General features: G+C 35.8%; 1 protein-coding gene across 2 annotated transcripts in view; it reads left to right on the top strand.

The window, feature by feature from the left end:
• The first annotated feature begins 1403 nt into the window (after positions 1–1403).
• Positions 1404–23740, top strand: part of LOC130046501 (uncharacterized) — a 29533-nt gene continuing 7196 nt past the window's right edge. Inside the window, exons 1-6 of one of the 2 annotated variants that reach the window (XM_056150625.1) lie at positions 1404–1503; positions 11899–12177; positions 12870–12998; positions 13857–14351; positions 16211–16402; positions 17395–17630. In XM_056150625.1, coding sequence (XP_056006600.1) covers positions 11904–12177; positions 12870–12998; positions 13857–14351; positions 16211–16402; positions 17395–17630 — 1326 coding nt within the window. In that variant the 5' untranslated portion in view covers positions 1404–1503; positions 11899–11903. Of the gene's footprint in view, positions 1504–2521; positions 2657–11898; positions 12178–12869; positions 12999–13856; positions 14352–16210; positions 16403–17394; positions 17631–23740 lie in introns of those variants that run through there. The other variant, XM_056150626.1, reaches the window with a different exon arrangement.

Here is a 23740-nt window from a genome sequence, read left to right on the forward strand (position 1 = left end):
TGGTATACTAAAAAAGCTCAAGAAATGTTATCATAAACGACGCCCTGTGTCAGGATTTAGGCATATTCGTCTTCTTCATGATAATGCTCCATCACATACTCGTACATCTGAGCTTGTGAAGCAATTTTTGAAATCGGAGAAGGTTACCGTCATGCCACACCCACCATACTCTCCAGATCTAGCCCCATGCGACTTTTTCCTTGTTCCAAAATTAAAAGGTACCTTTCAATTTTGAGAAGAATTTTAGGGGGAAAAGGTAGCTGTGCGATGGAGGACATGTGCATTGAAGGATTTTTAAGAAACGCTTTGTCCATTTTAATATTTGGAGACCTACTATCTATGATTGTCTCTTCTGGCATTGTAATGTTCATAAATAGAGTCAAGATTGAGAATAATTTTAGAGTGATGGTTGATAAATTGCACATTTGTCATTTTTTGGTTAGACATTGGGGGTTTCACAACTGTCCTAGGAGATTGTTGCCTAATCAGACAAAAATCATGCTTGACATTATTCGAGGAAAAAATTACCGGTAACCCTGCAAAACACTAAAACAGTAATCAGACTGAACAGTCCTAATGAGTTATTTTCATAAAGTTAACCAATCGTTTTTAAACGAATGTGATTATATCTGATTAAAAAATAAAATCTGGATTTACCAATGATACGAGAGTATTTTTTTTCACCTTATATCGTGATTTGATTACATGTTTCCTTTGGTGCAATCCCTCTTATCTAGAACTAGGCAAGCATGCTCGTGCAATATGTGAGTCAACATCCGGTGTAAACAATAACAAAAGATAATCCACCCACAAACTGCCAATCTCTAGTTTGAAATACAAATTTAGCTCTGCTTCAAATTTTTGAAGCCAAAACTAAAATTTCATGAGAAATTATATCTAAAATAGATATGGCCAATATATGCACAGTTATGAGGGGAACAAGCATACCCATTTTAAAATTTCAGTACAACAGCTTAATTTTAATTTTTGTAAAGCAAGTGCTGCAATCTGAATGTGACCAGAAAATTCATACCTTCCACCATTTTCACCGATTGGCTGCTGTTATACCCAATTGCCGGACTTTGAGGTAAAAATCTTTGCAGGAAAAAAATTCTGCAATACTAGCTACCTTCATCACTCGATAAAACAGCAAAGAAAGCATTTCATTCTTCATATTTTTATGCATTCTGTAATAATTAAAAATGAATTGCTTGAATTATTACATAAGTATTTAGTACACAATTGATTACTTGTAAGTAAATAATTCATCTTTTTTCATTCAAACGCCAAGGACTTGCAATTTGGGAAGCACCATAGATAAATTTAGAAAATGTCTATATTGAGCAGTGGATATTCCTAAAACGTCACGGGTATTTATATTACTCAACAGGTCTATACACCGTGCTAAATAACTAACTTGCATTAACGCTGTCTTTTGTGTAAACCGAAACTAACATTTTGTAATTTCCTAATTATCACCCACGGAAAGTGGCACGTTATATGGTAAGAAAATTATTTCCTTTATCTTACACCATGGAGCACGTTTTTGGTTATAACTGGTCAAGCATTACCGCAAAATTTTCTTGGAGGTCAACTAAATGTAACATGAATAGAAATCACTTAAACATTCATAAATTAAAACTGTTAAATATAGGCATCCATTGTCAGTTTGAGTCCTAGTATACCAATTCTGGAAATTTAAATGTATTTATAAGATTGTAATCGCGATAGATTATATTCGATTTCTCCACAAGTAGATTTTAATGATGTTTCACCGAGGATTGTTCAGCCTACACATTGTGACACACACAAACGGGGGAAATGTAGGCCACGCCATGTTTATATTTATTCCTCTGTAAATATATCTTATAATTTATGGAATATCTTCTATTTTCAATAAGCATGCTCGTGCAATATGTGAGTCAACATCCGGTGCAAACAATAACAAAAGATACATGTAATGACACCCACAAACTGTCAATATCTAGTTTAAAATACAAATTTAGCCCTGCTTCAAATTTTTGAAGCCAAAACTAAAATTTCATGAGAATTTATATTCAAAATAGATATGGCCAATATATGCACAGTTATGAGGGGAATAAGCATACCCATTTTAAGATTTCAGTACAACAGCTTAATCTTAATTTTTGCAAAATAAGTGCTGCAATCTGAATGTGACCAGAAAATTCTCATCTTCCGCCATTTCCACCGATTGGCTGCTTTTATACTCAATTGCCGGCCTTTGAGGTAGAAATCTTTGCAGGAAATAAATTCTGCAACGCTAGCTATCTTCATCACTCGATAAAACGAAAGCAAGCATTTTATTCTTTATATTTTATTTATTCTGTAAAAATTAGAAATAAACTTCTTGGATTATGACATTAGTATTTAGTAAATGATTGATTAAGTAAATAATTCATTTTTTTTTCATTCAAGTGCCTAGGACTTTATAATTTGGGAAGCACTGTAGATAAATTTAGAAAATGTCTATATTGAGCAGTGGGTATTCCTAAAACGTCACGGGTATTTAAATTACTCAACAGGTCTATATATCGTGCTAAATAACTAACTTGCATTTACGCAGTCGTTTGTGTAAACCGGAACTAACATTTTGCAATTTCCTAATTATAACCCACAGAAAGTGCCACGTTTTATGGTAAGAAAACTATTTTCTTTATCTTACAGTATGGGGCACATTTTAGCAAATTCTCTTGGAGGTCAAATAAATTTAAACATTCATAAATTTAAACAGTTAAATATACGCATCCATTGCCAGTTCGATTCCAAGTACTAGTATATCAATTCTGGAAATGTATTCATCTGGTGCATCAAAATTGGTACCGTATAAGTTTTACATTATGACCCCTGGGTCGAGGCCTCTGTTGGTGGACTGTTAGTCCCCGAGGGTCTCTACAGCCCAGTAGCTAAGTACTTCGTTACTAGCTTGAAAATACGGATGTATATTTAATTGCTGTTATAAAATTTAGAAATTCATTTCAAAATTAAGGATTATCTTCATCATGCATAGCTCTTATCCTTAGACGAATTTGACTCCACTTTTTTTGGCACGTTGTTTTTGGCTATACTAGTTCTAAAACTTCATTGTTATTTCGGATTTCAAAAAATTCGGTTGAGCATCACTGAAGAGACATTATTTGTCGAAATGCGCATCTGGTGCATCAAAATTGGTACCGTATAAGTTTTACATCCTATAGAAATAGAAAATATTCTATAAATTTCATTTTATAAGATATCTTCTCAAACACATAAAACATCTTTATGTTTTGTAAGACACCTAAGAAACTTTATAATATATCTTATGAATTTATGAGATTTCTCATCATTGAATTTTTATAAGATATAAATTTTATAAGACATGTTATAACTTTTACATATCTTATAAAAGAAAGTTTGTAAGATATCTCATATATTTGTAAGATATATCATGTAATTTGCAGTTCATAAGATGTATATATATATATATATATATATATATATATATATATATATATATATACCTTGTGAAACATATAAGATCTTATGTTTTGTAAGATATCTCAGACTTTATATGATATCTTATAGGAATCAGAGTGGTGTTTAACAAAGTAAGTTTTTGAATGACTGATCACTAGATATGAATATTTCCGTTTTCCGTTTTTGTTGAAGAAGCAACTGTCTATGATGTCAAAAAGTCTAGTCTTTAATTTATCGTGAGGAATGGTCGTGTATAGTATTGAAAAGTCATAGGTTTTAATGCTATTGATTTGGGAAATATTCTGTGATTTCAAGTTTACTAAACGTTCTTTAAAAATTTTTAGAATCCACATTTGATTAACACCACTTCTGGCATATGTAGTCGCACAGTAAGTTTGAAGTTTCTCCTTCACAGCTGTTAACATTTTCGTGAGGAGCAAAGATAGGGGCTTGGTAGAGCACTTACTGGATCCAGCAATGTATCTTTGTTTGTAAGGGTTTTTATGTAGTTTAGGAATCCAGTAAAGGTACGGTAACTCATATTCATTCGACCCATTGACTGGAATATTAAATGTGTCTAAAACTGAGGCATGGTTTTGAAGAAGTTCGTCTTTTGAAAGGGCAGTTGGAGTATAAGTATGATTACCAAAAGTGGAATTAATGCCAAGTTCGTTTAAAATACAGTTGTAATAATGAGCCTTACAAACAAAGACAATGTTGTTACTAGCTTTGTCAGCTGGAACCAAAACATATTCCTCATGTAACCTATCTAATTCTTTTATCACTTCTGGTTTACTAAACACAGAGGGATAGATGGTACATGTACGTACTTTTGTTTTCATGTGTCTAATGCGGGATTTTAATATCCCTCTTATGCTTTTAACCTATTCTGACAATGTATCAAGTTCTTCTTTTTCATATTTAGCCCATCGTCTGGCATAATCTTCGACAGAACTCATAATAGAGATGAAGTTCTGTCACCAATTAAAAGACCGAGGTTCTCTGTATTTAGGACCTTTAAGAATAAGTGATTTGAGGTCCTCATTTTCAATTATATCAACATCACCAGTAATGACATGTCCAGCTGGACTGTAGTTGAAAGAAGATGAAGAACAAGAACATGTTGGTGGATTACGTATAAGATGGTCTACATCTAAGCACTGCAAAGTTTGTTTATAATTAAAAAAGTTTGGATGCAATAGTAGAAGTATAGCTGTAGGAAATACAGGGTGTAGACTTGAACTTGAAATAAGTTGGAATACACAACTGAACCCTACTGTTTGATAAATCTGTGAGATATCAAATGAAGGTCGGTAAGTTTTTTTGGAACTAGCAATTTAAACTTTAATGGATGCGCATACAAATGATAAAGGTAAATAATGAAGCAAATTTCAAACAACTCCAAAAATATTTTGAAAGTAACTCGTGAAAATCGGTGACCGACCCTGATCAAACTTTAAGTGTCCCCTTCGAGATACCTTTTGCGATTAGAAATAACATCAATAATCTACATATCAACATGAATGGAATGTTCCCATTTTTTTCTTGGTTAGACGCGTAATAAAACAAATTCTAAGACGACTTTCGAATAGAACTTTCATCAATAAAACACGTACAATTACCTTGGCCTTGTCCGACCTACAACGTTAAAATAGGCAATGGCTGCTCAAACACCGAACCTTCTGCTTTGAGAAGTGAGAGTCCTGGGGTTTTTCAGATGAAATCTTTAAAACCTAGAGGTCAAGAAGGTCATATGAAGGACTAAATGGATAGCAAAACGGAATCTAGTATTTAGATAACGTTAATGTACTTTTTTTTTTACATACGTCAATACATCTTTCTAATGCTGTTATAGGCACTGCTCGTGAACAAGAACCTGCTACATCCATTAACGATCAAAATATGACCGGTAAAAAATGTCTGTCAACGATAGGCACTTGAATAGAAATGACACGATATATTATTTATACTCTGTAAACCATTTTACTTAATACTTGCATGATACTCCGCATGGATAATGTTACCCAATATTTGGATTATAATGTAAGTATTTAGTATGGGTTTATAAAGTAAATAATTGATGTTTTATTCAAGTGCTAAGAACTTTACAATTTGGGAAGCACTCTAGATATATTTAGAAGCCGTTTATAGTCCTATTGAGCAGTAGGTATTCCTAAAATGTCACGGATATTTAAATTACTCAACAGGTAAATCTACCGTGCCAAATCACTAACTTAATTGTGAATGCTTTTATGCACTGTTTTGTGTAAAACCGAAACTAGCGTTTTGTATTTTCCTAATTATCACCTAAAGAAAGTGCAACGTTATATGGTAAGAAAAGTATTTTCTTTATCTTCATTTGCGTTTGATCATGGACATTACCTTTATTATACTATCATTATATGTACGATATAAATGTTTCTTAACGATCCCTTGCAATTTTCTGATTAATTTTGACATTTGTTATTTCCCAATCAATTGCAGTCAGCTATACAATAATACCCCAGTGCGGGATAACCCATAAACTTGTATGGAACTTAATGATTAGCTATAGGCTCTAATTCACAGTAGTTATCTCTCACATTTGGTAAAAAAAAAATTGACTTTTCAAAGATTGAGCTTTGGTTGACTCTGTAAAGAGAGGTAATTAAAATTACTGGTTTATAGGTGTATAGGTCATGTTGTTGACGAGATTTCGCGAGTTTGTTTACATCCTGGTACCTCGACTGTCAGACTGGACTCAGGTCACGCAAGCCGTTTGACTTCCCACTCAAACGCCATGGAGCGTTCTACATATTTAAAAATATTACAACGCGCTATCGAAAAACGGAAATGGTGACACCGAAGAAAACAAACACCACAGCTGTTGTTCCAAATGTCAGTTTATGTGTCGCTTGTTCTCAAGAAAGCAAACGTTGTGTTTTTGCAAGTTCGAAACTTGGTCCTTCATTAGAGAAACCAGTGGCGATATGATCAGAATTATGCTGACTTCACGAGAACTAGTATTACTGTGCAGGTCTTCTTCAAACATTAATTGCGGTAGAATCGAATATAATAGCGATTTCCCATAGCCTGTTGGTAATACTGCCAACACGTCTGACCTATTTGCTAATTTAAGTAAACACACTTTCTGTAAAGGTTTCAGCGAGAATTCGATAAAACATTGTTTATCTTCTTTTCGACAGCGTCCGTCATCGTTATGCATCAACCAATCAGCTGCTTTATCAAAATTCGGATAAGCCTCGTTATGGAGTGTAAATGTTTATCGTAGAATGCTCCTAGACGTTTGTCTCGTAGAACACTGCATTGACAAACGTGTAGGTAACCTAGACTAGACTCTGGGGAGAATGATCTCTCTATTATGTGGAGGGTTTAACAAAGGGAGATAAGCAGAATGACTGATTTATAGGTGCATTATTTTCCATAAAGGTTACAATAAAATCGGGGTTTCAAATAAAGATATTCCTTGTTTTTTCTTTTGGTTTTTGGTTCGATAATTAAGATATTTTTCAGAAAAATGATAGAATGCAGATACTCACCAGTATCACTGCTGTCTGTTCCGTGCGTCGATGATTAACTTTTGAACATAATATATATATATATATATATATATATATATATATATATATATATATATATATAAATGGGGTGGCAAAAATTGGGAATGTCATGGTCTCTGCTTTCCTGGAGCCTCAGATGTGTGGCCAAACCCATCAAAATTTGTTACCTTCAAAAGTTTTTGTACGCCTGGACGTCAAGCAGTGAAAGTATTAGTATGATTATAATAGCCGTTTACAAAAACTGTGAAATTTATGACCCTAAGGTACTAGGGTGGGGTTAGATTGGCCATTCTATTATGTGTAGGAAAAGCAACAGAAAATCTTCTATCTTTCCTGTTGGACATCAACCAGACAAACTGTTTGCATGATTATGATGAGCAATGAACCCTCTATGAAAATTCATTGCCTCTGTTTTCAGGCTCCAGGGGCTGCGTTTATAACATTTTGAAGGTACATTATTTTTTATGAATTATTTCGTTACTTCTGGACAATTAGCAGCCAACTGTTTTATTATAACATTGAACACGTCAAGAATCCTCTTTGGTCTACCAGACTTCTGAAAACCATGGAAACTGAGGCTTAAGTTTGGGGGAAAGTTAGTAATTTATTGAAAATGGGTTATATTTCATTCAAGATCTTTCCGTATTTCTGGACATCCGGCAGAAAGAAACTGTTTTCATTAATATTCGAACTCAACTAGAAAATAGAATTTTGTCATGGAATGATGAAGCTTTCTCTTCTATAAACGAAATTAAATGATCAATTATGTGTGGTAGTCTTACTGATATATCTTTCTCCTAGTACAAAGTATGATAAGAGGTTCACCTGAGTTACCTTGGTTCTGCTGTTCAGCTGCTGTGATTATAAAACGATATTTTCTATACATATTCCTATATACAACCCACCTCTGGTACTGTAAAAGTGGTTATTTACGCTGCGGGTTAAGTACACGTTTTTCCACGTCCAACATTACGTGTGGTGGGAAATACGCGGTAACTGAGAATGTGATATACACATGTAATGTTATATCAAACATTTATAGCTATACGCGTGGGGGAAATTTACGCCCTTATTACTTGACTGCGTAATTAGTGTAAGTTTTCCCCACGTGTAAATAACCACTTTTACAATATATCCAGGGTTCAGAGATTGCCCAACTCTCTATTTTGTATTCCCTAAAGGATTCATGAGATTGACCACTGCTCGTTATCTTCACATTTAAATGTAAGGTCTCACAATAAGGAATCCATATGAATATTTCAGGAGATAATTTCTAGGTTTAGGTTTTCTTACTCCCCTATTTTGGCCTCACCTTATCCCAACGGACCATGGTTTGACGAAACTTGAATCTACTTTATGTCAAGAATCTTTCATGCAAAGAACTGCGCACGATAGTAACGTTTCGCCGCCTACCTTCGGGTCAATTTTCAAAAGTTAATATATTTTAAATGATTTTTATATCATTATAGATAATCATGTGATTTTTCATAAAAGTTGACTTATTTGACCAAACAAAGAGAGATAACTCTATGAGTTGGGTTGAAATTAGGCCAATTCAACTTAATTGATATATTATCATCCCCGTCCGCCCCTCAAAAATTGGCCCACCCTGATTTTTTTTTATTTTGTGAAATTTGCGATTTCCGGAATATTTTCATGTCTGACTCCGGTATTTACACTTCTTGTTTACATTTCCAGTATAACAACGTGAAAAGCCACGTGAGGAAAATAGATCTATATGGTTTTCTTAATTTCTCGCGTTCTTACAGACGTAAGTCTTGAAGAAGTTAGGTATATTTCTGTTTGAAATTAAAGCTTAACCTGGAATGATGTCTGTGAAAATAACATAGATTGATATCCACCTGTCATTAAATGATGTGCCTCTGTTGAAAAAAAAACCATGTCTTTAATATTTTTCTCAGAAAAAAAATTAAAAAATAAAATCCTCCCATCCGCCCCATACGTTTTGTTGACCCTGTATAGTAATCTACTAATTAAGTTGAATTGGCCTTAAGTATTGCACTATATGAATCAATGGAAAACGGAAAATATTTTTAAAACATCAACCCCCGTGAAACACAAATTCTTTTTTGCAGGTATTATACTTTGTTATTTAGCGAATCTTTAACTTAAACTTTTGTTGTTTCACGGATACACAAGTTTACAGACCAAAATAGCGAAAATGTTCACTCTATGAACAACTGAAAATGATTTTAAAGAGTGAGAAAGGAAGACTAACAATATTTTACTCTATAGTATAATGTAATTTGACAAATCAAATGGTCATTTATTGATATCAATATACATTTTGAAATAAATGATGTTTTAAACCCCGGTTCCAATTAACATAATTTTCTACCTAATCAAAAGGAGTAGAAATTAAGAATAATTATTTAATCAACACTGGTATTAAAGTTAATAATCAATTACTAATGGATTCTACTTTGTATTTAATCAACACTGGTATTAAAGTTAATAATCAATTTCTAATGGATTCTACTTTGTATTTAAAAAAATATCATTGGCAAAATTACAAAGCTTTTTAAACTATATGAGTTGATAATGTTGGCGGGAATCCAAAGTTAACGTGTGTAGTTCTTTTCTGGCTCAGTGGTTCTTGAGAAGATTATTAAATGACAGCACTCTGTTTTTGGCTTTTCCTGATTATCTTCCCTTTAAAGGGGTGTGACCCTTTATTTGAACAAACTGAAATCCCCTTCATCCAATGATGATTTGTAACAGACGCTGGACAAATTTTGATTAGGAAAGCTCACTTGAGACTTCGGCACAGGTGAGCTAAAATGGAGAAGTAGAAAAGCAAACAGGTAACATAATGATTTCTGAAGACTAGAAATTGTGCAAACTCGGGTGACCGATAAAATCTATATCTTCTTTTTATTTTTTACAACTTGGAAGACAACCCCTTATGACAGTAGAATATATCAAAATCAATGTGAGAATTCTTTAGAATCTTTCCAACGGCAAACCTATAACCCTGCAATGTGTAAATGAGACAAAACCACCCCGAGACATTTAGTGTGATCTAATAGCAGGATGTCCCAATATCATCTCTGTATTAGCAAACTATGTGGTTCGGGTGGTCGCTGTGATGCATGAGTCTTATATATCCTGATCAAGTTCTTTAATACGCCGGTTTCGAGATATACCCGAGTTATTTCCCTTTGGAGAACTCTCGTATATAGTGAGGCGCGAAACAATTTGTTTACACGCGGGAGTGGGACTAATATTCATCAGTGCGTAAGTGAATGTACTCAGTAAGTTTCTCATACACTGTTAGATCACCCGAAATCGACTGATACACAAACTAAGTAAGTTATAAGTATTTAGGGAGTAATTAAATACAAAGAGTTCTTATCACATCACGTTATTTCGTTGGGCATAAGTACCATATCAAAGACATTACTTGCAAATATGACATTGTTTTTATGTTTCCACTTTAGTAAAACATTTCTTTCGATAGTATTTTGTATTTATCACATTTACATATTAAAAGAGAAGCCGCCTTTAATACATTTCATCGTCTTCCTCGCTGACTGTAGGTCCACTCTGTCCCACTTAGTCATTCAAAGTTCCACTAAATGCACCTCCTACACAGAAGAGTTCGTATCTCGAAACTGGCGTATTAGTTATTATTCCGATGACATGTGTTAGGAACATATTTATCATATATACATCTCATCCCCCTCCCAAGACCAACGATCTGACACATCGATACATTTTAAATACGGTATTCGTCTGATATTTTCGATGTTCTAAATTACGTGATTATAGAAGTCACTGTTAAGACTTTTTGTGACAATTCAATTACAGTTAATGATATGTACCAACACATTGGATCAACACAAACAAGTTTTCATTTTGGTTGTTCATGTTTTGTGGTGATACAGATCTTGAAAGTAAGTAAAAAGTCGAAAATTGCCCAATATGTCAGATATCAGATGGTCCGGGACTCTTCTAGGAAGTTTGTGCATTATGACTAAAGCATTTTACCAAAATTACGTTGTACACTACCTGTAAGTACATTAGCAATACCGAGTTTCAGATTTTGAAATTATGAACGACCTTTCATTTTGTCTTTGTTCAACTATTCGACAAGACGGATTACAATTGCAGTCCTAAAACCATTATGTAATATTCAATGCGGAGAGAGATCATTTGATATGTTACACAAGGAACAAGTGGCTTCCTAATGATAAAGTTTTGTTTACTGCATATGAAATCAATGACTATAGCATAACTTATGCACTCAATTACTTAAGTTCTCATACCCATTTGAATATTCAATTCAAGTGCGCAATAAATCAAACACGCATTTAAAAAGTCTTTCCTTTATGCAAGGTGAAGGTAACGAACAGTGATCAATCTCATAACTCCTATAAGCAATACAAAATAGATGGTTGGGCAAACACGGACCCCTGGACACACCAGAGATGGGATTAGGTGCCCAGGAAGATACAGATCTATGCGATATTATTTCATTGTGATTTCCCGCGCTTGCGAAGGATTTCAACTAGTTATTTTGTATATATTTACAGCCTTTTTCCTTGAGAAAGGTCTGAAGGTTCTCATCTAAGGTTTCCTCTTTCTTTTTGATTTCTTCTAATGCTGTTTTCAACTCTCTGCAACAAGCCAGCATCTTATGTTATACATAGAAATGTTTGTCTTCAAATAATAACATTAAAGCATCGGTCTGCTATTTGTTTAGAGGTCAGTTGAGTTGGAGCACCTGCTGCTGGATGGCTCAGTTGTTTTATCACCAAACTAGACACCCAGGCGGGGGGGGGGCGGTGCTCGAATTTAACTTTTGGTCTCTTCCGTTGCATTTTTGCTCTTTCTGTTACAGGTGAAATGGAGAACAGCAAAAGTAGCAAAAGCGATGAAGGGAGTGATGATAAAGACGATGATACAACAGACAGAAGGAAAACACCTGAATTTGAAGACAAGGTCGTATCTAAACTTTTGCGGAGGATCGGTGAAAAAAGTTTAATTCCTTTGTTTTCCCAACAACGCATCACTATGGAGATGTTAATGGATCTAAATCATGCAGATCTTCGTGAAGTAGGGATCGACATATTTGGTCAAAGGCATAAGATATTGACTGAGGTAGCACGACTGAAGCGAGGTAAATACCTACTGATATACTTAAGGAATATACTTAACAAACTGTGAAGTCGTTATGCAGGAGTTAAAACGCTTTCATCATAGTTAATTACCTCACATATCAGTCAAACTAGAGAGTGATAAAAAATTGAAAGACACATAGCATTCCATCCTAATTCCAATAGTCCCCACCTACTGGTCTTTCACATTGCATGAACTGAGGAAGTTTTGGGGACATTAACACATTAATCGCAGACAAAACAGTTAGAAATGTAAAGATTATTATACATGAATTGTTAAATCTAGAAATTATATACACGAATAAATGGATAATAATGATTTTATTTTACGTTACCTAGAGAGATATCTATTACACATTTCATGTCATTTCGATCATAAACAGTTTCTGGGCATCGCTCTTGTTGAATAATTCACAAAACATTAAGGCAGTAAAAGTTGATAGAACACCTGATTTACTGACACAAAGCATCAAATAACACTAATCTTCTGTATGTTTGACCCAGACACATATACACTTATCATGTCATGCCATTCTATCATAATGGTATCATAATGGTAATGACCTTTGATTGATCCTGTTGAGGTATTCACAAAGGAAGGGAAGGAATGCTTTATGATATAGAAATACGAACGCTTCGAATTCGCAATATTTGTAATCTCGTGTGTGCTTAAATATATCACTTGACATTGTAGAGAGGGGACAGAGAAACAAAGTTTCTCGATGTGGACTACATCCCTTCAATACCACGTGTCCCGGGCGAAAACGGAAGCTGGAAAACCAAAATGTTATGACAAAGAAAATGAGATTAGGGGTCAGAAATGGTAAAGTTTAACTAGCTGTTGTAAAGACAGTAACGCACACCTCTAGACGTTACACAATTTTACATTATACAATGTCTTTGTCGTGATAACCCTATGAAAATAGAGTATATGTTATTAGAGGTGGGTGGGAGCTTGCACACCCATAATTCTTGTATATGAAATTTTGTTGTTGTTGTTCTTCAGAATTTTTCATTCACATTAAGATACTACCACCTGTATTTGAAATACTGCAATTTTAGACTAATTCTTACCACTCAGGGTTGTAACTGTGGTTTTTTAAATAAACTTTGAAAACCTTTCACGACATGGGAGCTTCATTTTCAGGTTATACCCGAAATATCCATGATATTGATTTCTGATACATTTCGCTTGGCGAAAAAAATAATCATTACCTTCAACTTAGTTTCGACGCAGACACGCAGTAGCTCAACTAACCTGAGATCGTGTCATGGCCACCCAAACCCAACATAGGATAGTGATTTCTCCTTCATAAAACGCTCGGCATTTAGAGGTAAGAATCACGGGTCATAGGGATAAGACCTTGAAAACGGACGTCCCGTGTCGCGACAAGTGTTCGCACGTGAAATAACCATTAATGCTACGACCTTGAGCGCTAAGCATATATCTAAATTTGTGTTACTACACCTTCAGCTGGTGACGTCTCAATATGAGTGAAAAATTCTCGAGGAGACCTAAAACAAACAACCAAATTACCAATGATATGGGCTCGCACTCATGACCTCCCAGTTATGTAGTGAACACTGCAACCACTGAGCTACCATCGGTTTATAACCTGAATATTATGATAATTTCTTTTATTGTTTTCATGTTTCAAAGAAACATTTTATTTGTGTCTAGTGCACGCAGAAGTGCCTGTTGTAGTCTCTACTGCCTCCAGTATACAACCTCATACATCTGTGACAACCACCAGTCCCTCTGTCTGTCAGACTACACTATGTCAGTCGTCTCAGGCACAGACCTCGTCAGCTATCGCTTCGTCTTCACTGCATGTTGGATCAACAGCAAATAGTGCTGTATTAGCAACACCAATACCAACGACAGCAATACCAGCAACAACTACAGCAGGTACACCAACGACCGTAACAACAGCAGTAACTTCAGCAACATCAATCACTGCCTCAGTCTCAACAACAATATCAGCGATACAGAACCCTGCAACAACAGGCACCTCATCATCAACATCCTCTCTGGTCTTATCTTCTACAGTCAATCTCTTGTCAAACACCACGACAACACCCAGCCATACGTTAACGACATCCAGCGTATCGTGTGTTTCCAGATCGGCTCAAACAGGAAGTAACGTTTTACCAGTCCCTACCCCTTGTGTGCATTGTGAGTAGCAACAGAACGTGGAGATTTTTCTCGGACTTTATTTCACATTTTGTTCATTTTCACCAGATTTGTTTAAAGGACACATCTCGTGTTTTCAAAGTATACAGAATTATCTGCATTTTGTCTTCCTTATGCTTATAGAAGTTAATTGTAATAGTTGGTTCACTGAAGTATTGCGATAATTTGCCACAATACGGACTTAAATCTAAGCCCCGATTTCAAAAAGCCTAGTTAATTAGATAGGTAGTCACGTGATACAGTGACGTCATATGCGACCTTCGTCGATCGACTTGTTGTAATAGTAGTGTTAGATATTTTTAAAAACTCGGGTTTTAGGGGCCTAATTTATTTACCATGGATAACATTTATTTCGATGTTGACAAATTTCCCGAGTCTTATATCTTTTAGCCACCAGTGCATACAAATAGCGACCCAAATGTAGCGAGGAAAGCGAATATGAAATCTGCCTAAATTTGCGAATAAATAATGTTTACATGGGATCACTGTCTAAACACTATTTGGGAATGCCATTTCTGTAAACAACTGTAATTAGCGTTGTTGCTTTTCTAAAACAAACAGTGCAATTATTATAAAATTTATTTTTGGAGAAGTTAGATAGGCCTAAATTATAATACGATTATGTAGCATTGACAACTAGGCCTATTGTCACGGGTGCATTTCGGGGAAACAAATATAATAAAAATGATCAAACTTATTGTGAAAATCACAATACTTTTAAATCATTTTATTCAAGCAATTTTATTAATCATTATATTTTGTTATCTACACGTTGTTACTTAGGAAGTGGGAGCGCGGCGTGCTGTTGTTGTAAACACGTACGCGTTCCTTAAAAAAAAAATGAAAGCATTATAATTCAATTCAAAGTTGGGAAATATCATATTTTATTATTTATAATTGAAAGTTCTTTAAATTTCGTTTTTAAAACTACCAGTTGGTAGACACTGCTAGCAAAGTTCTGTCTATATGTTGTTACAAGGTGAAGGTCAGTTGGTGCGAGTGTGTATTGAATTTGAGAGCAGAACGGAATGCATATGCGGTAGGCCTATATGTAACAGTGCGAAGCTTCGATAGAACCATTTTCTCGCAGTTTATATACGTCTTTGTCCAAGAGCTTGTTTGAAAAAGTACAGGGACAAATTCTACTGGGTTTTTTTTTTATGGCAAAGTCGTTGTGCCGACAAAAAATATTCACGTCTTGCCCCTCATACCTTCCTTCGAAAATTGAAAAAAACACAGTCCAAATCATCTCTACTGACAGCAAGTACACCCTTAAACGGCACAAAACAACCCAATGCAGTGTTATTTACAAGCCGTTAATGTGATAATTGTTTGTTTGTCAATTAAATCTAATCTGTTTATGAAATGTCTAACAACTGTTTTCAAATCTTCTCGCTCGAGGTCGCATATGACGTCACAGATAATGGCGCATAAAATATCGAGGAAAATATGCATATCGCAAGATTTGAATTTCATCGCTATCAAACTCGAAAACTACGCAAACTGTTTCTTTTAAAACACATGTAAAGTAGTTTTAGGCATGAAATGAATTAATTTTGCTGAAAAAATTAAAAAGTTTAAAAACATGCGATGTGTCCTTTAATGATGACGTATTAATGGCATGACATTCGTAGGCAAAGATATATGAAAACCATAATCATGCTATAGCATATGGTCCGAATGTCTTCTCTCCAGTTAGTTAGAAAGTTTAACTCCCAGATACCTGAAAACTGATAAGTAATAGGTATATTTAAATGTGATCTATAAAAAATCGTCTCATAACAACATCTACAGTGGTTTCTGTCTTTATTTTGATTGTATGATATGTACATGTATTTTAGGTACACAAAACACAATTACAGATGAAGAGAACAATTTCCTACGATACTTTCTTCTTGCTCAGCTTTGTACGCAGGCCTTGCGGATTCTGTTCGACTCATTTGTCAAACCTGTGTCTCTGACAAATCACCTACAGAATGTAAAACCAAAATTAAAACACTGTACAGCGCAACAAAAAGCCATCCTATATCCTGGTAAGAAGTTTATAATTGAATATATAAATCCACAATCAAGGTATCTAATGTTCATTTAGCACAATGTGATACTTATAACTAAGGCTGAGTTTTGTGCTGTTTAAACAGTCACCCAACCAAACATTAACATATTAACATACATGTATCTCTGGTCGATTATCTAATGAAGGTACATATGATATATTTGTACACCCTGTGAGTACAAGTAGATCAGTTACCTAATTGTGTTTACCTGTGGACCAGTTACATCAACAAACACTGCTGCACCTCTTTTTACACCTGTTTTAGGTGCTGATGAACCAGTTACCTCGGAATAATATGATATATATATATATATATATTATCTATTATTATAACAAAGTTGCTTTCGTCCCGTGGCCTTTTTCGTCCTCTCTCAACCTTTTATATTTCCAAACGGTTTCAATACGTTTTAATTTGTTTCGACACAGTTGTGTTAAACGTACATTTCTTTCTCGTAAGGCAACCACGTAGAAAGGACTGAAAATAAAATGGCGACAAATATTCCCCTGAATACAGTTTCTATTCTACATCCTACTGTTGGCTCAGATATACTGTTTACCTCAACATTCGTTGACACATATATTCTTGTACACCTTAATGTAGATGCAGGTGAACCAGTTACCTTAACACGCATTGATGAATATCTTTTTAACACTGTGGTGTAGTTGCATATAAAACCTTTACCACAACACTTTAACATACTATTTTCTCTTCTAAGTGCTACTGTAAGTGTCGATACACCAGTTACTTCAACATACTTTTGATGAGTCTTTTTAACATTCTAAAGTAGGTGTCGGCGAAATGGTTACCTCAAAGGACTTTAACATATCTTTTGTACGCCATAATGAAGATGCCGGTAGACCGGTTACCTCAACATACTTCGATAAATTTATTGTCTATACCATAAAGTAGATACAAATGAACCAGTTTCCGCAACAAATTCTAATATATTTTAGTGAATTTTACTGTAGTTGCCGGGGGACCTGTGACCTCAGCAGACTTTGATACATCTCTTCTGTACACCCTGCTGCGTAACACAGTGAAAATCACACCTCCAACGAGTGGATGGAATAATGAACCAAATCCTGTTGACATCTCAAAGGGAGACGATGTGGAGAGAATAAGATTCGCCAGGAATTTTTTATGTCATGGTAAAACGTCCATGGATCAAATAACATTCAATTCAAAATGGACATGTCTTTCTGAGGTTTGTGCTGTTTCCTTGTTTTGTATGTGTGGATACAATGTATCATAGGCGAGTAATTTTAATCGTGGAAACAAATTTCCAACTTTGCCAGAATATAACATATGAAATTTTAAGAAATGGAGCAATATTCCTCAATAAGGGCCTAGGATTAGCTTTCCTTAAAGAAACATTTTGGGTTACTGATAATCCCATAAATTAATTGTTGTGTATTGCAAAAGGGTGAATTGTTTACAACGGTTTTGTTTGACTGCAGTTGGAATTAATATGACTCTTATCCGCCGTGATCCCTATATCTATATCAGGCAAACGGAGTAATCCATAGTTAAATCATTAGGTAAAGAACGCGGTCTAATAATTTGTAGGAACACGACAGACAGCATTTGATCAAATGGAAGGTTATATTTGCAAATTAGATCATTAGAACGACCGTAGAATTGCAAAGTGTTTACTTTAAACTAGATTTTTGAAACCCTTGTAAGTTTAATTCATTCATCAGTAAGCTATCTCAATTAAAAATGTCATACACAGAAAATATTATCGTGTATCGAATGTTTAGTGCCACGAGTTATATTACAGATTACATATACATGTACCTATATCAACATCCTTGATATAGAACCTTGGAACTGTGGTAAGGTTTCCTTTGCCAAAAGCCACATATATATCCTTGACACATTTCTAAAGCCACACATATATCCTTGACACATTTCTAAAGCCACACATACATGTATATCCTTGACACATCCCTCTGGCTGATGAAGTCTCATCTATTTAATTAAGATTCCAAGAATTCGAGAAAAGAACGTCTAATACAGTACCTTTCTGTGACCTATTCCGTTGTAGGCAGAATTTAAACCCAGGCAATTTGATGACTGAGCTATTCTGGATATCAGTATGATAAATGCATTTTACATGGCAAGGCTCTGAAAGGCAAACTATCGCAGATAATATGTGAGAAGAAACAATTGTCGTTCAAAGTTTTTACGTTGTAAATTTTATGTTGATAAGCATAACAAAGTTGCACAATAATAGTGACATTTCTATTTTTGTCCCTCGCAGGGGATGTTGATTTGGATCTCCGTCTATCAGTGTGTCCGTATTTTCCAGACTATGTCTCTGAAAGTTACTCTCTATGCTTTGAATAAGACCCTTTTGATTTTGGTCAAAAGGTCAAAGACCAGGGATGAAGGTCAGAAATGGTTTCCAGATGATAACTTTAGAGTTCACCGAGGATGATAAATCTCTAGAACATAAGAAAGGCCTCTATTGATTCTCAGATCAAAAGATGAAAGATCAAGGTCACAATTCGTAAAATGTATCAAAAATAGTTTAAGATTGTAAAGCTATTCCCCCACTCTTTCAATCGTTTCGCAAATTCTATGGTCGTTATAACGATCTAGTTCGTCAATACAACCTCGCATTGGGTCAAATGCTGTCTGACGTGTTTCATACCGATTGTTAAGCCGTTCTTGGCACACTGATTTTGACTGCGGATAACTCCGTTTACCTGATCAGGATATGGGGCTCACGGCGGGTGTGACCGGTCAACAGGGGATGCTTACTCCTCCTAGGCACCTGATCCCACCTCTGGTGTGTCCAGGGGTCCGTGTTTGCCCAACTATCTAATTTGTATTGCTTGTGGGAGTTATGAGATTGATCACTGTTCGTTATCTTCACCTTACACCAAGTGTTTATTTCTAAGATCAAAGGTCCGTGATTTTTGTCTCCATAATCTGAGATTAGGGGATATAGTTTTTAGCTCACATGAGCTGAAATCTCAAGTGAGCTATTCTGATCACCTTTTGTCTGTCGTCTGTCTGTCCGCCCGTCTGTCCGTAAACTTTTCACATTTTCGTCTTCTTCTCCTGGGTCACTGGGCCAATTTCAAACTTTAGACTGTCCGTGTATCTGTTTGTCCGCAATAATTCTGATATTGGGCATAATGTTTAAATGGATAGTGATAAGACTTTCATATTTCCCGTATAATATATTTGACAAGTCCTGTGGGAATTCGGATTAGAATAGGTCTTCAATACCCCTTTCTTGTCATATTTAGTTATCAGTCATTCAAAAAATTATTTAACTAAACAACACTCTGATTCTACGCACAATTATTTTGAAATTTATATAAAAAACATGATAGAGTTCTTCACTGACGACATATTCGTAGTCTTTGGTGATCATGTTTTCCAACAATCTGTTTCGAATTTTCATGGAAAAAAAATGTGCCCCGTTATTAGCTAACCTGCTTTTATATTCTCATGAGGCAGAATGTATTCAAAAGCTTTCATAAAAGAATATATCTCTTGCTGTGGCCTGCAACTCGACATTTAGATATATTGACGATGATTTATCTATTAGCAATAACCAATTTCATTCATATGACGATTCGATATATGCCAGTGAACTCGAAATAAAAGACACCTCAGGGTCTTCCACATCTGCTTTAAACCTAGATATCTTCATTTAACATAAAAGTGAATGGCAAACTAACAACTCAATTCTACACACACACACACACACACACAAAAAAACCGGGATGAATTCACCTTTGCCATCGTCAACTTCCCATATCTATGCAGCAATATTCTATTATCATGTGCATATGGTGTTTATGTTTCTTAACAGATTCGAAACGCTAGAGCTTTTTCTACATATGATGAGTTTTTAAATCGAGACAGCCTACTGAGAAATTGATGTCACAGAGGTTGCAACTCTCTCGTTAAAAATTAGCATTTAGCAAATTCTGTGGTCGTTATAACGATCTACTTTGCCAATACAACCTATCATTGGGTCAAATGATGTCTGACGTGTTTCATACCAATTAGTAGACTGTTTTTAGCTCACCTGAGCTGAAAGCTCAAGTGAGCTTTTCTGATCACCCGTAGTCCGGCGTCCGTCCGTCTGTAAACTTCTAACATTTTTGTGACGAATTCAAAAGTCGAATTTCATGCAACTTTATTCATGACTATTCCTCGTGAAAAGGATGAAAAACTACATCAAAATTAAATAGAATCATAAGAGAATCATTCTTATAATGAAAATATGAATCTTATACATTTTGTAGTATCTGTTATGATAAATTTGGCAAGAGACTAAGTAACTGACATTGACAATAAAATATTGCAATACGTGTTGACATAATTGACTGGCAATGCACGATAGGTTAATTACACATGTAACTATAGTTATTATGAATCTCACTGATGAATGAAATAACGCTTAATTACAGAAAAATAAAATACTTTCAAACTGCAAGTAAACCGAAAGTAGACTTATCAAAACAAGTTACATTTTGCACTCACAGATCGAAAAAATATACAAAGTTATATGCTTATAACAGTAGAAATTGTACATTTACAGTACTTTCATACAAATTTCATGAGTGCTTACTCCTTTGGGGGGGCTTTAATCACAAAAATAAGTAGCAGGCATATCACTGATTCCACTCCGACACTCTTGGGCGGAAACAATACAAGTCATAAAAGGAAAAACCCGTAACGGACAAATATATTACTCAAAATTTGATAAGGATCATATATATTTTTATGTTTAAAAAATTAATAACTGCATAACTGGCAATATTGTGTCCAAGTGAAATCAAAAACGTCTTCAACAAACTTGCACGTGCATTTCATGCCATGGGAAATGCGTTTCTCATCACAGTTTATGCTTTTGCTACCATTACACGATTTTCACTCAGGCATCGGTGTCTGATTCTTTCTAAAATTTCAAACTCACTTGAGTGTTTACACTACGTTTATCAACACAATGCCCCTTCAACGTGTAAGGCGTCGTCTGACGACAGAACAACTGGGCAGATGTATTGGAATGCTTGACGCTGGCTATTCACAACGTGACGTTGCAAATGCACTAAACGTCAGCCAGAGCGCTGTAAACAGGGCCTGGAACCGGCAGCAAACTTTTGGTACAGCAGCACACCGACATGGGGGTGGTTGTCAGAGGTCGACAACCCAACGCGAAGACCATTTTGTGGCTCTCCAGGCACGACGCCATCCCTTCTGCACAGCAATCAGCCCATGTAACGACCTCCTGAACGCCTCGGGGGTGAATGTGTCCACTCAGACGATACGGAATCGGTTTCACAATGCAGGTCTCAACTCGAGAAGGGCATGTGTTCGAGTCCCTCTGACTGTTCAACAGAGGCGGGAGCGATTGGACTGGGCTGAAGATCATGTCACTTGGACACAGAACGATTGGGTTCAAGTTCTGTTCACCGATGAGTCCAGGTATTGTTTGGACTTTACAGACAGGAGGCACGGAGTGTGGCGATGACAACGTGAACGTTTCCATGATGCCAACATCAGTGAACATGGCCGTTATGGTGGTGGTTCCATCATGGTCTGGGGTGGAATCAGCAGGGATGGAAGAACAGGTCTTCATGTCCTGGAGAGAGGAACAATGACGGGGTGCGGTACCGGGATGAGATCCTTACGCTGGTGCTGTTGGCCCTGAGTTCATCCTGATGGATGATAACACCCGTCCTCATCGCGCCAGGGTGGTGGAGCAGTACCTTCAGCAGGAGACAATTGTCCGTATGGACTGGCCAGCGCGCTCGCCGGACTTGAACCCGATTGAGCATGTATGGAACATGCTGCAGGTTGCCCTTTCACGCCGTAGAGCACAACCCACGACTTTGGCAGAGCTCGGAAACGCCCTCGTGGAAGAGTGGAACAACCTTCCCATTGGAAACATTCGGATGCTTATTGACAGCATGGCTCGACGTTGTCAAGCCGTCATTGATGCAAGGGGAGGCCATACCCGGTATTGACACTTTATGGACTAAATGTAATGATGGACTATCCCCAAAAACTGTGTAATTCTTTCTCTGGTTTGCTGTTAACTTTTTGTAATGAAATGCCTTTTGGTGTTGTTATCAGATTTCAAGCATTCCGTATTGATAAAAGTTCATGCCATTCATGAATTTTCATTCATAACCTGAGTAAACACATTTCTGAGTCAAATTTATGTCTTTTGTTATGTTAGTGGTAAATTACACACATATAACCTAGTAATCCTTATCAAATTTTGAGTAGTATATTTTTAAACCTGGAAACACCACAATTTTTGACTTCTTCTCAAAAACCACTTGGCCAATTTCAACTAATGTTGGCACAAAGCACCCTTAGGTACAGGGAATTCTATATTGTTAAAATAAAGGGCCAGGCTACCTTTCACGGGGAGATAATCAAGAAAAGGTAAAAATAGAGTAGGGTCATTAAAAAATCTTCTCAAGAACCACTGAGCCAGAAAAGCTGAGATTTACGTAAAAGCTTCCTTATCTAGTGCAGATTCAAGTTTGTTCAAATCATGGCCCCCGGGGGTAGGATGGGGCCACAAGGGGGATCAAAGTTTTACATACAAATATATAGGGGAAAACTTTAAAAATCTTCTTCTCAAGAACCACTAAGCCAGAAAAGCTGAGATTAACATGAAAGCTTCCTGATATAATGCAGATTCAAGTTTGTTCAAATCATGGCCCCTGGGGGTAGGATGGGGCCACAATGGGGGATCAAAGTTTTACATACAAATATATAGGGAAAATCTTTAAAAATCATCTTCTCAAGAACCACTGAGCTAGAAAAGCTGAGATTTAAATGAAAGCTTCCTGACATAATGCAGATTCAAGTTTGTTCAAATCATGACCCCCGGGGGTATGATGGGGCCACAATAGGGGATCAAAGTTTTACATACAAATATATAGGAAAAATCTTCTTATCAAGAACCACTGAGCCAGAAAAGCTGAAATTTACATGAAAGCTTCCTGACATAATGCAGATTCAAGTTTGTTCAAATCATGGCCCCTGGGGGTATGATGGGGCCACAATAAGGGATCAAAGTTTTACATACAAATATATAGGAAAAATCTTCTTCTCAAGAACCATTGCGCCAGAAAAGCTGAGATTTACATGAAAGCTTCCTGACATAATGAAGATTCAAGTTTGTTCAAATCATGGTCCCTGGGGGTATGATGGGGCCACAATAGGGGATCAAAGTTTTACATACAAATATATAGGGAAAATCTTTAAAAATCATCTTCTCAAGAACCACTGAGCCAGAAAAGCTGAAATTTAAATGAAAGCTTCCTG

The sequence above is a fragment of the Ostrea edulis genome, chromosome 9 (genome assembly GCF_947568905.1).
Source record: "Ostrea edulis chromosome 9, xbOstEdul1.1, whole genome shotgun sequence".
NCBI classification, from domain to species: Eukaryota; Metazoa; Mollusca; class Bivalvia; order Ostreida; family Ostreidae; genus Ostrea; species Ostrea edulis.